Here is a 17,530-nt window from a genome sequence, read left to right as displayed (position 1 = left end):
CCCAAGTTATTTTAAGTGAATCTGAGGAAAGGTGTTTTTCTCTAAGTCATGAAAGTTATTTCCACAAGAAACTATCAACTGTAATCATTTTATAACTGTAATCAAGTTTTACAACGTATTCCAGTACTTTATCAAAAGTACCCATGATGCTAAACGCCTGATCACTCATTAGCAGAAGGTTCCCTTTTTATTTATTTACATTTGTCCCCTGGCTTCAACCTTGAAATGAAGCAGAATATCCTCAGAAATGCTCTTTACTAGATAGAACTGAACCTAAACTAAAGCAGTGGTTACTCAAAAGTAATCTCACACACATTCAGAAACAGATACACACGTTTTAGAACTACAGAATCATAAGCAACAGAAGACTGGAACAACAACTACCACGTGGCAAGCACAAGGCACTACGCCAAGCACTTTATACCCATGAACGTATTTCATGCTCACAACTCTGTGAGACCAGCACAACCGTAAAGCCCGCTCCACCGATGAGAAAAGTGAGGCTATCCGAGGTTAAAATAACTCACCTATAATCCCACAACTAACGTAAGGTCGGGCTCCAGAGTTTGCACTCGGAACTGTGATATTCTGCCTCCAATTTGAAGAAACCTGTTCCATATTCCTTAACATATTTCAATCTTAACCTTATTCTAGCTAATCCTAAAATAGCCAAATACAAACTCCCGAATGAATCAATCTCTGAATCTACCTGGCATGGACGGGATCGATGAGAAACAAGAGCTACAGAGGCTCCATTCAAAGAAATAAAATTAAGCAGCTCCCTCTCCCCATTTCCAAAATGCAGGGGAAAACATCCTGGGAATTAAACAGAGTTGGGGAGGGGCGCCCGGGTGGCTCAGTTTCTGACTTCGGCTCAGGTCACGATCTCGCGGTTCGTGAGTTAGAGCCCCACGTCGGGCTCTGTGCTGACAGCTCGGAGCCTGGAGCCTGCTTCGGATTCGGTGTCTCCCTCTCTCTCTCAAAAATAAACAAACATTTAAGAAAAAAACAGAGTTGGGGAAATTATGCACTTTGGGTTCAATTTAGCTAAAACTTAGGCTAGCATGTTTGTGGATGGGAATTCTAAACTCACCTTTACTAATTCATTACTGACCCCGACTTTGTAGAAAATAGAGGTGAACCGGGGCGCCTGGGTGGCGCAGTCGGTTAAGCGTCCGACTTCAGCCAGGTCACGATCTCGCGGTCCGTGAGTTCGAGCCCCGCGTCAGGCTCTGGGCTGATGGCTCAGAGCCTGGAGCCTGTTTCTGATTCTGTGTCTCCCTCTCTCTCTGCCCCTCCCCCGTTCATGCTCTGTCTCTCTCTGTCTCAAAATAAATAAACGTTAAAAAAAAAAATTAAAAAAAAAAAAAAAAAGAAAATAGAGGTGAACCAAGAGCAATGCCAAGCGGCTGAAATCAGCTACTTCACTTTGTAAACACAATGACCAGAGCAGAGTAAAAAGAAGCCAACCACATAATCTCAGAATGAGCTACTAGTTCCCAAGTCCAGATAGACAATGCACCATGGTTTTACCCAACTATCATTACTGGTTTGAGAACTAACTCAAAACGCCCAAAGCTAAACCAAGAGAATGACTACAGCCCAAGAGTATTACACACTGTATATAAAAGGCATGTTGCCTCGGTTCACATGTTTAAATACGGTATAAAGTGTCAAACATCAAACCACCACTCACCTCTTAAAAAAACAAACAGAAACCAAACCAAACAAAAACAACCTCCAAAACGCAAATCGGCCACGAGATCTTTTACAATCCATCGGTAGAACAAAATTTCCTTGCAGTCATAAATTTGGAAGATTCTTTCTTGCCTCAACAACAAAGGCCAAGTGATCACTGCCCACAACATACCAATTAAACTAAAGTACAGAAAGTAGTACATGGTTGAACTCCTAATTTGTCACAACAAAATTTAATCTGTTCTTTCCAAAGCATATCTTTATCTCAACACAATCCTGGAAGTCAACCTGGAGTACTCATTTATTTTGCAGGAAAACAAAATTAACTCTTTCAAAACTGAGTCCTTTCCTGTAAGAACTATCATATTTCTAAACAAGTTTGAATCGAATCTTATTTACACAGCATTTTAAAGAAAAGAATAAATTAAGACGAGGTAAAAACAATAGGAAAAATGTCACATTTAAATCTGACAATTAAAATGCAGAGAAGATGAAGAACATATCCATTTGCTAAGGAACGTTAACTACTATAGATCATTAGCAATAAAACGACAATACATTAAAATTACAAGAAAACATCGACAATCCCTTCAATTTAAAATCACTGACTCGGCATACAGGGAATTACCACGTTATTTTAACCAAAATGAGCTTAATATTTTGTTCTTTTTAAATGTACTTAGTAAGGGATAATCAGAGTCTGTGTGACATTTCAAAAGTGACAGCGTAAATTACTTGTGAAATTCAAGACCAAAAACAAAATGGGAGACTGAAACATCCACTAGAAGAGGCCTAAATCTCTAACATACATAGAGCTTACAACGAATTTAAAAAGAATAGCCTAATAGAAAAACGAACCAAGGACATTAAAGAAACACCAATGACCAATTAACATAAATGAGTAGTTCAACAGCACCAGTAATCAAATTTAAACAATGAGGGGGAGGGGGGGTTGCCTTATACAGTAACAAAGATGCAAAATACTTTTACATCTCTGTGTTATCAAGTCTGTAGGAAACCAGAACCTATCAGTAGGAATGTAAACATGTACAACATCTCTAAAAGGTTATCTGTCAAACATCAAAAGTTTATTTTTTTTTCAAACATCAGAAGTTTAATTGTGTGTTCCTGCCCCAGAAACTGTGTTTATAGAAATTTTTACTGAGAATCACATAAATGGAAAAAGGAACAGGCATGAGGTCAGTGTTTTATCTCTTCCCCTGTATATTACCAGTAGCCTCTTTCCACTACCTATTTTTCACCTTATCAAAGACTCATTTCACCTCTCTCATACTGCCCTTGCTAGAAAGACTTTGGGTTTTCTCTGAAATATAAGTAATTATTATCTATATTATTCTAGGTAAATTACTTTCTCTCTCAAAACTTCCATTCTCCAATTTTGTAAAATGAGAAAAATAATCTCTCTCCAAGACCCGTTGGGATGATTAAATGATACAAAAGATAAAACATTAACTTACGAAAGAATTATGTAAGTTTAACACATTACCTGGAACAGATACAGAAAATCATTATCAATACAAATAAAATCAAGTTTCTATCCATCTCTCACTACATCATGAGAAATCCCCACATGCACTTTCACCAAACTGGAAGCGCGTGTTCGAGAAGCTAACGGCTATGTGGGGAGGAGACACAAAAAAAGTTGGGGGAGGGGGGTCCTGAACACCTCACAGAAAACATGGACATCCTCAGAGCAGCTATTGGAGACCCATATTTCCAGTCGCAATTATAACACAGCCTAATCCACAGTGAGCAGTAATAGATTATTTATTTAGCTACAGTTAACAATGTATTAGTACAACTACCATTTATCGGGCACTTCTGGGCCAGGAAATATTTTTCGTTTAGTCCTCATAAGGCCACATAGTAGGCACTCAGCATGATTACTGTTTTCATCTTGCGAATGGAGAAACGCTTAACTAAGCTTAAAAACACAAACATAATCCGTGAAGAAATGGAGACTCGATTCAGACTGCCTGGCATCCAACTGCAAACCCTAAGACTTCCAAGCATTATTCAACACCACTGGGTTATTACTACTCCGACTGTTTGCTCTTTGAGAGAAATAAAAACTCAACAGGAGCTCTGAGTAAGCTATACACGGGGACCATGGCATAAGGCGCCTCCCTACCTGCAGGGACTTGGATCTAACAACTCTACCGGTTCCCATAGGGACTCACGTGCGCCTCTAAATCTACGACCTCACCTACCTCTGGCTTAAGTCGGGAGAGCACACATTCCCACAGCTTGGCAAGTGGAGATGAATGGAGGTTTCATCTACGCCAGTAAAACAAGAATAGCTCTGTTTAATTTGGAATTCTAAACACAATTTTCCATAGAAACATTACTCATACGATACTCATGGGTAAATGATATTGATGTGGCTGATCTGCAAAACCTAAGTACTAAGCAAAACAATTCTTGAGAACATATAGAAAAAGGCTAAAAACTGTGGTTCTACAGGTGAAGTTTTATATTGTCAATTTCCATTAAGACTTCCATTTCCGTTTCTCCATTTTCTCGTCCCCTCTTACTTTTCCTGAGACCAATGCTTGGCTTGATGTTCCAAAATAAGCCTCAGCCACAGAAGGATCGAAGAAAGATTCACATTCCAGACTTGCTCGCTATAATTCGATTACTCTCTCCAAATTTACTTTAGCTTTTCTCCAGTAAAAGCACCCTCCCACAAACAGTCTCCGGTTTCCTTGTAACTCCACAGTTTGTTCCCGAGATTAGAAATGATATAAAAGTCATCTTTTGAAGACATTAAAACAGAAAGTTTACAAGAAAAAATTTAAACGTCAAATTAATCAGAAAACATACTATATCGCCAGTAAATTTTGTAACACAGATGGGTGAGAGAGGGAGGTGTATGCTCTTGAGGTAGAAAACAGTGGGAAGGAGGTCTCAAACTGAGATAAAACATGGAAGGAAGCAGAGAAAGTATTGCTGGCCAACTTCTCCCTCAAACAGAATAATCCAGAAGTGGACGTCCAAAATCTACACATCCTCACAAATAACACGTCCTCACAAATAAACCATCAGCAGATAAGCCAAACCCTTTTGGTCCCACTTCATCATCCTAGCCAAGAGCTTTAAAATCAGGAGAAATAAACATGATACGTTAGAAATCATTGTCTCCTGCGTCCAAAGGCTTTAACTTGTTAATTAAAACCTTAAAAAGCTCTTCTCCCATTGCTAGAAATAAAATGCAAGTGCCCAGGTAAAACCGCGTGTTGACTGAAACAACACCATGAAGTACAACTAAAGCAAGCAGTGTAAATGACAGCCACCAGAGCCTTCTTTGCTGTGGGGGAGGGAGGCGGTGAACGCGAAAAGGACTCTCGATGACTAAAACATGAGGGCAAAGAAAGGCTAAGAAAGAGATACACAAGGGGAGGCCAACAACGCCAAATACAAATTTTGAAGCTTCTCACTCTGCTTGGGCTTTGTCGCAATCATCTGTGGTCGCCCTGCATACAAACTCACAGCTTAGCAAGAATACCCAGCAAGACGTCATAGTGCTGATTCACTTCATTTATGCATATCTGTATTTCAACATCTAACTCTGTTATAAAGATACTCTCTTCCCAAAGGATCCTTACCCAAAACCGTACAGCTCTGTACTTCACACTTGCGATTCACGGTGACTCTCACCCCTTTTTCTGTTACGCCAGTTTGCAGCTTGATCTCTCTTGCTGTTAAGGTTTCCTCGTGTATTAATCTCAAATACATTAACTCCCATTTTCAACAAAACCCCTTCTCTAGTGTTTCGGGGGGCTTACCTCTCCCTCAGAATACACGGCTACAATTCACTTTCTTCCACCACCACTCCTGGCCAACAATGATTATACACACTTTCAAACAATGGTTACTTTTCCTATCTATCATATTCTTTTTATCTAACGTAGAAAACAAATCAGTGCTTCTCAAACATCAGTTGCGAAAGATCATTTTTTTCATAATTTCCTATATATCATGGTTGTATACTTTCATAAAGTAAAAAGGAATTACCAGAAAAGTGAGCACATATTTGGATGTTGCAGTATTATCAAATTATTACAGAAGTTTCTAAAAAGGTATTTCCAATCTTTTAACTTCCGTCTCCACAGACAGGTACCGGACGCTTCAGGGACTGGCGCCGGTCCCTGGACATGAGCAGTAAGTACTGCCCTAATGCATACATTCTCAGTACACGACTCTTCAGGAAGTCTTTCACATGCCTAGCAACAATAAAGCAACACACACAAATGGCAATGAACCTGTTTAATACTGTTTTCCACATCCCACATTTTACTTCAGCCAGTCCCTACAGATACAGGGCCCCGGTCATAGTCTCTTAGCTTGTCTATGATAAAGAGGATGTAAAGATTTACTGAAGATCCTAACTCTCTACTTATAATCGAGCAATATCTTCTGATTAAGAGTCTTTCCTCTCCATATTCCACACCTTCAAAAACCACAACTCAAAACATCTTTTCTCCATAAACACTTCTGCATCTAGAGAATTCTCTGCGATTTGGCAATCATCAGACATTTACGTTGGCACTAATTAATATGCTGTAAGTAGGTTCATGTACTGCCTTTTCAATTAGATTTGAGAGAAGCAGTCAGTATAAACATCATTCTTTTGCAATTTTCCACATAGCACAGAGTAAGTCTGCTTACAGTAAAAGCAGTGGTCTGATCTGACCCCGAGAATTCTCATAGTCCCCAGGCAAAAATAGCAGCATGCCTGGCCTAGGGACTGGCCTGAGATTTCCAGAAAATAATTTAGCTATGAAACACAGTAGTGGGTATGGCCTAACTTAACTGTCTGTTCCCTCCAATATCATTATGAAATAAAAGGTCTCTCAGTAATCATGACAGCCTTCTAAATCAACTTAGAATTATATTTACATAAATTTGAGTTACTTCCACTAAAACGACATCATTAAGCAGACATTGAGAATTACTACGACCAAAGAAAAAGTCTACATATGCCTTCAATTTACAAAGCGTAGCATACAATACTCTTATGCTAAGAGTTTTACTAACACAAAGAAATCTTAAACTTTCTCAATTCAACCATTAACAATTTTAAAACACACGCAACCTGTACCAACAGATTCCTAACTATACAGTCCACTACGGGGGGAAAAAATCTACGTCCCCACATGTTATTTTAAATGTAAATGGCAAGAAAATATGGTCCTTCAAAGACCTACCACTACGTGAACCCTGAATTTCTAAGTAGAGACTGACCTGTAGGTCCTTTCAGTTTAGACAGACAGTGAGTTTTAGACATGAGAGAGACACCACAGTCATTATCCAGGGCACGTTGGTCATTTCACGGACGCACACACTGCAGCCGAGGAAGCTGGCCCAAGGTCACAAAGCTGGAGACGCCGGGCCTCAAAAGTGGCAGCACCGTGGCTCGTTTCACCACGTTACTCCACTTCCCTTCCAAACATTGAGGTCAGATTGGTAACAACATTTCCTTCTACTACTTTCCTACACTAAAATGAATTTTAGAAGAATGGACACTCTATCCTCCTTCTTCCAATCTCCAGGGATTTTTACTGCTTTCTCCAAAATGAGTATCGGCAGCTCTCAATCACATTTCAATTTTAAGGTACTAAACCCTCGTATTAGGAATACTTTCAAGTGTTTGTTTGCCATGCTAGTCTTACTTTCTACTCATACGTCAGAAATGCTACTTATCACAGTTAACTGATCATCAAAAATGCAAAAAAATAACAAAAAATAAAGAGGTGAAAAGGCCACTAAGGGGACTCCTCAGACTACTGAAGGGCTTTTTATTTTTTCCTTAAACTGAAAAGCTCCAGATACTTTGATTTCTAGCTTTCACCTGCTTTTCAGCATTTTACGGTTTCCTTCCATGTCGCCAGGCTTTGTCTGCTGTCACTGCTCCCTACTGTCAGTTAGCCAACCTGCGTTCGATTCTATTCCACTTCTGCTACGTGGATTCAAAACTACACGCTCCAACCTACAAGACCAGTATGTAAAGCAAGAGTAAATGTGCTCTCGGTGACAGCATAAGGAAATGTATAAAATTAAACCCACACATTTTAGTTCACATTAAAAGTAGTTCAGAATTAATTACCTCCTTGTTCTTATCTATTGTTCAAAATGGAGATAATACTAGGTGCATAAAGTATTAAATGTCATTTATACCTGACGCCATTAATTCTTATCTTGAGAATATCTAGTCTTCTTGAATTTCCTTTTATACCACCCTCTGATCAAATGCTTCCTAAAACCATCTTAAACTTGTATCAGTTTCCCAAAATTAATATTCTTTTCTTCCATTACTTAGGAAACTGAATTAGTTACAACACTGTAGTAATTTTCACCAAGATTTACAACCTCCTGAACATCTTTAGCTGCTACTGATCCTAACCAAAAATATCACCTTCTGTAGATTATTATTACCATTAACATGATGATTCTCCGTAAGACTCAAAGGCATCAAACTGTAATAAAATCTTCACTTCTACCTGTCATAGAAGTAGCCCTATAAAATACTTCAAAATCTATGCCCGACCTATCACCCTCGATGCCAAGTAAAATACAGTTACATTTCTGATATGAGAGATTTTAAACTGTTTTTAAACAGTTGAACCAATTACGAAAAGTTGAAGATTTTTAAGTTTGCCTCGTAATGAGAAGTTTAAATTAGGGGAGAAATCTTTGAAATTTAGACAAAGCAGTTAGGAAACGAAGTTAAAATATGATTAATGTGCCTATAATGGGTCACATTAACAGCAACTACAACATTAAATTTGATGTTTTCTTAAAAATAGAATACATTAAGGTAAAGAAAATGAGGAAAAAAGAGAAGGATTTCATCCCTTCACATAAAAAATCTCTATTTCATGCACAGAGATAAATAAAATTCACACGTATGAAATATATACCAAAAAAAAAAAAAAAAGGCAAGCAAAAGCAACAAAAATATCACAGTCCATTAAAAGCACCTCCCCAACTTAGGAGAATATTGACCATTATATAGGTGATGACCCCAGTATCACTTGTATATTCCATTCAGTCTCACATAAGTTTCAACTTCACCTACCTTTCTTCTCTGAGAGATGTTGAGGGCACCAAAGTCATTAAACAAGGATGAAGCAGGTGAAGTTAGAGGATCTGGAAGGTAAGTTACATAAGTTTCCACACAGACAACTCAGGCAACCCACAAATCTAATAAATGTTTAACCTGACAACATTCTTAACAGTAATAAAAAATCATACACCACAGTAATACTTAAACTCAATGCCTCATATACAGTGGACGTTCAAATATATTCTAAGTAAAAGAAACACAAATTAGAGAATACTTCTTTCAGTCAATACTTAGCCAATTAAAGTATCAGCTAATACTTTAATCAGAAGCTACATGGATTAGGGTACATCTGTTTGTTTAGAACCACAAGAAAAATCAAACAGAAAAAAAGAAGAGATGGCTCTTGACCTTGTTATTAGGAATGTGTGTTTATGAAAGAAGTAAGTCTACCATTTAGTAACTGTTTGTGTACGTGAAACCAAATCATGAGAAAAACTACAAAGGGCAGGGAGGTGGGGAGGAGAGAAAGCCACGCTCTGAATGACTGGACTTGGATTTTAACACTTAGGCCAGGCCTTAAAACCATCTATGCAATATTCTATCTTTTCTAAGTTTGTCACCAGATATTTTATATTCTTACTAAAAATATAAGTAAATTGAGTTTTTAAAGAGGGAAATATTAAATGTTTCAAAATAAACATGAAATTTAAAGATTTTATAGTTTCAAAGTTCTATTACTCTGTTCAGAAGTTACAAACAAAAGTATGTCTCTAAATGGTTTTTCCCTTAATAAATCAGAAGAGTTTCTGAAAAGGATACGTGACACACATGGAAATCCTTACCTTCAATTCTGAGCTCTAGTTACTCTTATGTTTCTCATTAAATGATCCATGAAATTCTAGAATCTATAGTAACTGTTCTTATTTACAAGGACCTACTAACTCTCTTCAAAATGCAGTATAGACTGCTGCTTAATTTCTCCAGTTTCGACTGCCTGAATTTTCATAGCTTAGTCTGTCATTAGAATTAACAATTTAATGTATGTACAGAAAAAGCTAGTAAAATATTTTTATGTAATTTATACATTCAAGGCACCTAAAAATAGGTACTATTATGCAGAGTACTAACACTCAATTGTTACATATTTTTAAGATGCTATTCTTGAACATTTTTTTCAACATTTATTCTCTTTTTTTTTTTTTTTTGAGAGAGAGCGAGCTAGCGTGAGCGGGGGAGGGAGAGAGAGACAGAGTGGGAGACACAGAATCGGAAGCAGGCTCCGGGCTCCGAGCTGTCAGCATAGAGCCCGACATGGGGCTCGAACTCACGAACTGTGAGATCATGACCTGAGCTGAAGTCAGATGCTCAACCGACTGAGCCACCCAGGCGCCCAGGCGCCCCCTTTGAACATTTGTTTTTAAAATAGAATACAGAAAGATACTTGGAAATTCCATATTAAAAACCTTAAAAATGACCATGATCTTGCAAACAGTCACTGCATGTCTAAGAATGTTTCCGAAAGAAACAAAATATAAACACAGATGCATACACATAGTCCAACATTAGAATACTTTAAAAACTTCAGTAAATTATGAAAATAAGCAATAGAATTCAATTTATTATGATCAAGAAACACTCCTAATTTTAAAGTGTATCTAATGCCATCTTAAGTATATGAGTCTACTTAGCTAAGTATTACGTATGTAAGTATATGTATATATATGTATACAAGTACATGTATTTTCACACTCAGACATAACCACTACTTGGAATTATATGGAATCCAAACAACAGTGATCTCTCTAGGTCATTCTTATTCTCTTCCTTTATACATATTCATAATTTTCAAGACTTCAAGGTTTCTCCAATGAACACACTGTTTTAGGATCAGAAATATACACATATGCACGCACGCATACGTACAAACACACAAAAGAGAAAGAGGGATCCAGTCTTACCGTGGCCTGCATATGGCTTAGCACTGTCATTCAGAAGGCTTGGGGAGCTGCTACTGTTAGTCACTCTCTGCAAAACAAAATAGACAAACATTACATCACTGAGAACAGTCAGCCAATTCAGACGAACTCTCTGCTTCTTCCCCTCTGATCCACTTCTCACATCACTGACACTCTAATCTGACTATAAATGTTGCAACATGGATTACATTAATTCATGTAAAAATGTCCAAATACTCTCTATAACACATCAGATGAAAATTTTACTCACTAGCCAGATATTTAAAATCAAAGTCGCACACCTATTTTGAATTGCACTTCCATATTATTAGCTTGGGCAACGCGTGCAACTATTCAGCCTCCCGGTCTATAAAATATAAATTTCAACATCCATCTGAGAAGACGTAAAAGTCAACAAACGCTTTCTAATAGCCTCTCCCGGTGTGTATTAGCCTTCATGAACACCTTATAGATTCTAGAAAATTAGGCTCTTCTCGGTTCTCTAAACATGTTCATTGCTTTCTTACACTCCATACCTTCTACAGTCTCTCCATCCTGAAAGGCCTTCACTCCATACCCACAAAACACAGAGAGGAGTGAAAACTAGTCTCTTTCCATCTGTCTTCTACATACTCCACTGTCCTCCCACCCCATCCCACCCTTGAAAGCTCACACAGACTCCAACCGTATCCCACCAACCTCATCAATTCCGAAAACCTTCCCTCATACTCAACAAGTTTAGGAATAAATGAAGACTCTAGACATCCCCTGACACTGGAATAAACTTCACTGTTTAGTGCCATGTAAATTCAGACTAAGGATACCTGCATCAAGGGATACTTTGTTTCCACTGGGCTTCCAAATCCATTGACTCCAATGAAGCTGGTGCTGAAATAGGAATCTGTGAGACTTGTATCAGTTAAAGCACCTCCATCTATTCCAGGAACTGAAAGAAAAGGAAAATTCAAGCATTTTAATTATTTGGAAGTACAAAATACTGATGTCGTTTCTGTGTCTCTAATAGATTTTAAAGTCTCAAATCTCTGCCACACTTCCTTTTATTTATCTGTTCATAACAGAAGGCAGGACCAAATAAAATTGGCTCAGCTCTAAACATTTAACAATGCTCAAGTTGACGGACTTTTTTCCCACAGAGATAGTATTTTATTTTGTATTAGTATGTAAGCACCACCAAATATAACATGAAGAAACAAACCACACCTGCATTTCATTTTCTCAAGTTTTCTTTCTTTAACTTTGCAAGAAGACAGAATACAAACACTGCAACTGAATCTTCAGAGGAGAAACAGATGTTAAGTTTCTCAGGACTGTTCTCTTAATACATCTTATGAAACAGACCAGCAGTCTCACATTAACGCGTAATTCAGTAAAAACAATTCTGCAGTGTAGCAATAGGATAGAGTTCAGAAATACAGACAAGCTGTTGATTTTAGGATAGGTTAATAGAAAACGATTGTTAAGTAGTATGAGAATCCATCATATATCCACAAAGTAATGGACAATATGGTTTAGATGCTACCTCCTGGTAATTACTTGGAATGTTGCTATTTTCTAAGCTGATAGTTAAGTACAAAACCATATGCTTTACAAATCAGCTAAGCTCCACGTAGGATTGTCCTCTTCTGGGCACAGCCTCTGAGAACCAGTGAAACCACTCCCACCCCCAACTAAGCAAACTAAGAGAATGCTGACAGTTGGATGTAGGGTGCTATGATCTGAACGTCTGTATACCTGCAAAACTCACATGCTGAAATCCTAACCCCCGAAGATAATGGTATTAGGAGGCAGGGCCTTTGGGAGGTGCGCAGGTCATGGGAGTGGAGGTCTCAGGAATGAGATTAATCTTCTTTTTCACAAGAAATCCCTAAAGACCCCTCGTCCCTTCCACCATGTTAGGATACAAGAAGGCACCCATTTAGGAAGCAGGAAGTGGGTCCTAGCCAACCACCACATAAAATGTGCCAGTGCTAGGATCTTGGACTTTCCAGCCCCCAGAACTGTGAGAAATAAATTTCTGTTGTTTGTTAAGACATCCAATCTGAAGCATTTTATTATACTTCAGACAGACTAACACATAGGGATTCCTTGGAAAGCAAACTGAGATCATTTTTCTGGTCTATTTTTAAGACTTATTTCTCAAAACATCCACTATTAAAATGAAAAATGTATTCCTAGAAAAAAACATAGTATATATAAGGTTCTAGCCATCTGCAATTTCAAACATCCACCGGGGTTGGGGGGGGGGGGGGGTCTCGAACTGTATCGCCTGCAGGTACAGCAGAACTACTGTATACACCCAAAGGAAACGGAATCGCTATCTTGAAGAAATGTCTGCACCCCCCATGTTCACTGCAGCATTATTCCTAATAGCCAAGGCACGGAAACAACCTAGGTATCTGCTGACAGATGAATGGCTAACAAAAGTGTGATACATATATACATATGCATAAAATGTGATATATACATACATACACACATACATACACAATGGAATATCACTCGGCCATAAAAAGGGAAACCCTGCCATTTGTGACACCACAGGTGAACGCTGAGGGCATTACGCTAAGTGAAATCAGTCAGAGAAAGACAAACATAGTATGTTCTCCCTTATACGTGGAATCTAAAAGGGCCAAACTTGAGGCACCTGCATGGCTCAGTCAAGCGTCCAACTTTTGATTTCGGCTCAGGTCATGATCTCATGGTTCGTAAAATCAAGCCCTGCATAGGGCTCTGTGCCAATACAGCACAGAGTCTGCTTGGGATTCTCTCTCCCTCCCTTCCTCCCTCTCTCTCTCTGCCCCTTCCCTGTGCATGCTCTCTCTGCTCTCTCTAAATAGATAAATTTTATTTTATTTTATTTTTTTATTTTTTTTTTAATTTTTTTTTTCAATGTTTATTTATTTTTGGGACAGAGAGAGACAGAGCATGAACGGGGGAGGGGCAGAGAGAGAGGGAGACACAGAATCGGAAACAGGCTCCAGGCTCTGAGCCGTCAGCCCAGAGCCCGACGCGGGGCTCGAACTCCCGGACCGCGAGATCGTGACCTGGCTGAAGTCGGACGCTTAACCGACTGCGCCACCCAGGCGCCCCAAATAGATAAATTTTAAATAAAAGGGCCAAACTCAAAGAAATAGAGTAGTACAGTGGCTGCCAGAGACTGGGGAGTAGGAGAAATGGGGCGAAGTTGGTCGAATTTCCAGCTATGACAGGACTATGAGTAAGTTCTGGGGATCTAACGTACACCATGGTGACTATAATTAACAAAACTATATTATATAATCGAAAGTTGTTAAAAGAGTAGATTTTAAAAGCTATTACCACACAAAAAGAAGTTAATTATGCAAAGAGATGAAGGTGTTGATTAACCTTATATGGTAATCATTTTGCAATATATATCACATCATCAAGTTGTACACTTTAAACTTAACAGATAACTTAACAATATCTCAATAAAGCTGAGAGAAAAAAAAATTCCATACATATACTTCACTTTTCCTGTTTTGGAAGGAAGAGAATGGGATTTCATACTTAAGAACAGTTAAGGAAATCACTAACCTATGATACATTATTCTATATAGATCACAAAGGTCCTAACTTTCTATTTTTTTTTTTACAGGCATCTGAAGAATTTACTTTTTTTTAATTTTATTTTTTTAAATTTACATCCAAATTAGTTAGCATATAGTGCAACAATGATTTCAGGAGTAGATTCCTTAATGCCCCTTACCCATTTAGTTCATCCCCCCCTCCCACAACCCCTCCTGTAACCCTCAGTTTATTCTCCATATTTATGAGTCTCTTCTGTTTTGCCCCCTCCCTGTTTTTATATTATTTTTGTTTCCATTCCCTATGTTCATCTGTTTTGTCTCTTAAAGTCCTCATATGAGTGAAGTCACGTGATTTTTGTCTTTCTCTGACTAACTTCACTTAGCATAATACCCTCCAGTTCCATCCATGTAGTTGCAAATGGCAAGCTTTCATTCTTTTTGATTGGCGAGTAATACTCCATTTATACACATACACACACACACACACACACACACACACACACACACACACACACACCACATCTTCTTTACCCATTCATCCATCGATGGACATTTGGGCTCTTTCCATACTTTGGCTATTGTCAATAGTGCTGCTATAAACATGGGGGTGCATGTGCCCCTTCAAAAAATACCTGTATTCCTTGGATAAATGCCTAGTAGTGCAACTGCTGGGTCGTAGGGTAGTTCTATTTTTAGTTTTTTGAGGAACCTCCATACTGTTTTCCAGAGTGGCTGCGCCAGCTTGTATTCCCACCAACAATGCAAAAGAGATCCTCTTTCCCCGCATCCTCACCAACATCTGTTGTTGCCTCAGTTGTTAATGTTAGCCATTCTGACAGGTGTGGTTTTGATTTGTACTTCCCTGATGATGAGTGATGTGGAGCATTTTTTCACGTGTCTGTTAGCCATCTGGATGTCTTCTTTGGAAAAGTGCCTATTCCTGTCTTTTGCCCATTTCTTCACTGGATTATTTGTTTTTTGGGTGTTGAGTTTGATAAGTTCTTTATAGATCTTGGACACTAACCCTTTATCTGATATGTCGTTTGCAAATATCTTCTCCCATTCCGTCGGTTGCCTTTCAGTTTTGCTGACTGTTTCCTTCGCTGTGCAGAAGGCTTTTTGAAGGTACTAACTTTTTAAAGTTACTAAGAACACATATCCTACATACCTCATGGGATGCACAAGGAGAAAAGGCATGTGGAGTACTTTTTAAGTTTAAATTACACAAGCATAAGACACGTTAGAGACTTTAATTACCAAGACTAGACAATTAAGTACTTTTCACGCCTTCAATCCCTTATTTTTGCAGTCCACCAATACCACCTCTACAGTATAATAATTTGCAACCCAATGGAAGTAAGGCTTAGTGTTTCTGTGAAAGCTCCATTATCATCTCTATTATTACAACATATCTGTACAGAATAATAATCGATTCAACAATCACTGTGTAAATATGAACCGCAGTCTGAATGACAACTGCAGCGGGGTTGATATTTTATTTGCAGCTAAGCAAACTGATTCAGGGAGATGAGAACGCTTGTGCAGTCACAAAGCTAGTAAGTGACACAGCAGGGATGCAGTGACAACCTCTTGACTGCATGAAACTGCCTTCCAGTTTTTAAGAAAGGGAATTACAAATCAAAAAATGAAATTTCAAGCCTGCAGTTTTTTTTTTTTAACGTTTATTAATTTTTGAGACAGAGCGAGAGAGTGCACGAGCGGGAGACGGCCAGAAAGGGGGAGACAGAAGATCCGAAGCAGTTTCCACACAGCAAGCGAGATTCATGACCTGAGCCGAAATCAAGAGTGGGTAGCTTAACCCACTGAGCCACCCAGGTGCCCCTCGAGCAGTTTTAAAACTGCAAAGTCTTGATGTTAAGACATTCAAACTTTGAACCAAAGGATCTTACAGTGCCTAAAGAATCAGAACTTCTACAACCGTCAGCAGTAACCCTGCCATGATTAACATATAAATGTGTATGATAATAAGCCACTTAAAAAAAAACCAAAAAACAAAAAAAACCATCCTCACGGCTTAACTAAATAAATGTTCTCCTTCATCTTCAGTCTTGTCCCTTCTTGGTGAAATGGGTTTAACTTTCCAAAAAGATCACAATGAATCAATGCTACCCAAAGGGAATTCTAAAGTCAGTAAATTTGGAAAATGCTGGAAAAAACAAAAGTAAACCCATTCTTCACTGCACAACTTCTCATAGCATTGTGTCCACAATGTGAACTCTGACAATTCAAATTGGAGAAACACTTCCCAAATGTACTTGCCTAGAGACCCTTTCTCCATGGAGCAGCTTGAGAGCCTAGAGTTCCATAGAAAAGACTTTACAAAATGTGATCCCCTGACAACACTGAGCAGTTTTCCTGCGCCAAAGAAGACATCACAGACGAGATGCGGGCAATTCTTACGCTAGGTGACGAAATCCAAATTTCTTCGTCCAACATTAAAAAGCACTCAACAATCTGTTCTCAACCCATCATTTCCAAAAGGTGCCAGGTTTGAGTCTCAGTTTTGCCACTTACTAGCCACAAAGTCTCAGGCAAAATACTTAAAACATGTAGATTATGCCATTATTTGTAAAGTGAAAATCATACCATCTACCCTGCAAACGTCAATGAAAAATTATGAAAAACAATGAGACATTATCTTGTAAGAATCTTGACGGTTTGTATAACTCTATAATATAACCTACTTAAAACTGACTGTACAACTTACAGTGACTGAATAAAGCACATAAATTATATTTCAATAAAGCTATTTTTTCATAAATCAGTGGAGAAAAAGAGGAATTATCCAATAAATAAACTTAAAACAACTGGGCGTCCAGGGGCCCCTGGATGGCTCAATCAGGTGAGCGACCAACTCTTGATTTTGGCTCAGGTCATGATCCCAGGGTTGTGGGAACAAGCCCTGGGTTGGACTCCACACAGAGTGTGGAGAGGCCTGCTTGGGACGCTCTCTCCCTCTCTGCCCCTTCCCCACTCACGCTCTGTCTCTCTGAAAACTTAAAAAAAGTAAAAAAGTAAACACTGGGTATCCATCAGGGGAAAAAAAACGAATACAGATATTTCCAAAAGACCAAAGATTATAGTGTAATAAAATACACACACACACACATCTATAAAAAGGTCTTTACAATAATCATAACTTTACTGAACTCTCTCCTCCAGTCAAAATGGTATACTCAACTGTATTTTGAAAGCCTACA

At 38.5% G+C, this 17,530-nt stretch overlaps 1 protein-coding gene across 5 annotated transcripts in view; it reads right to left on the bottom strand.

Moving 5' to 3' along the window:
* Positions 1-17,530, bottom strand: part of PAN3 (poly(A) specific ribonuclease subunit PAN3) — a 133,810-nt gene that overhangs the window by 103,185 nt on the left and 13,095 nt on the right. For all 5 annotated transcript variants that reach the window (XM_043575939.1, XM_043575925.1, XM_043575932.1 and 2 more), the window contains exons 2-4: positions 11,565-11,686; positions 10,744-10,810; positions 8,798-8,868 (exon numbers count right to left, since the gene is read on the bottom strand). In XM_043575939.1, coding sequence (XP_043431874.1) covers positions 8,798-8,868; positions 10,744-10,810; positions 11,565-11,686 — 260 coding nt within the window. The remainder of the gene's footprint in view (positions 1-8,797; positions 8,869-10,743; positions 10,811-11,564; positions 11,687-17,530) is intronic.

Source organism: Prionailurus bengalensis, chromosome A1, assembly GCF_016509475.1.
Source record: "Prionailurus bengalensis isolate Pbe53 chromosome A1, Fcat_Pben_1.1_paternal_pri, whole genome shotgun sequence".
Classification (NCBI taxonomy): domain Eukaryota; kingdom Metazoa; phylum Chordata; class Mammalia; order Carnivora; family Felidae; genus Prionailurus; species Prionailurus bengalensis.
This window is presented reverse-complemented; position numbering and strand designations above follow the sequence as displayed.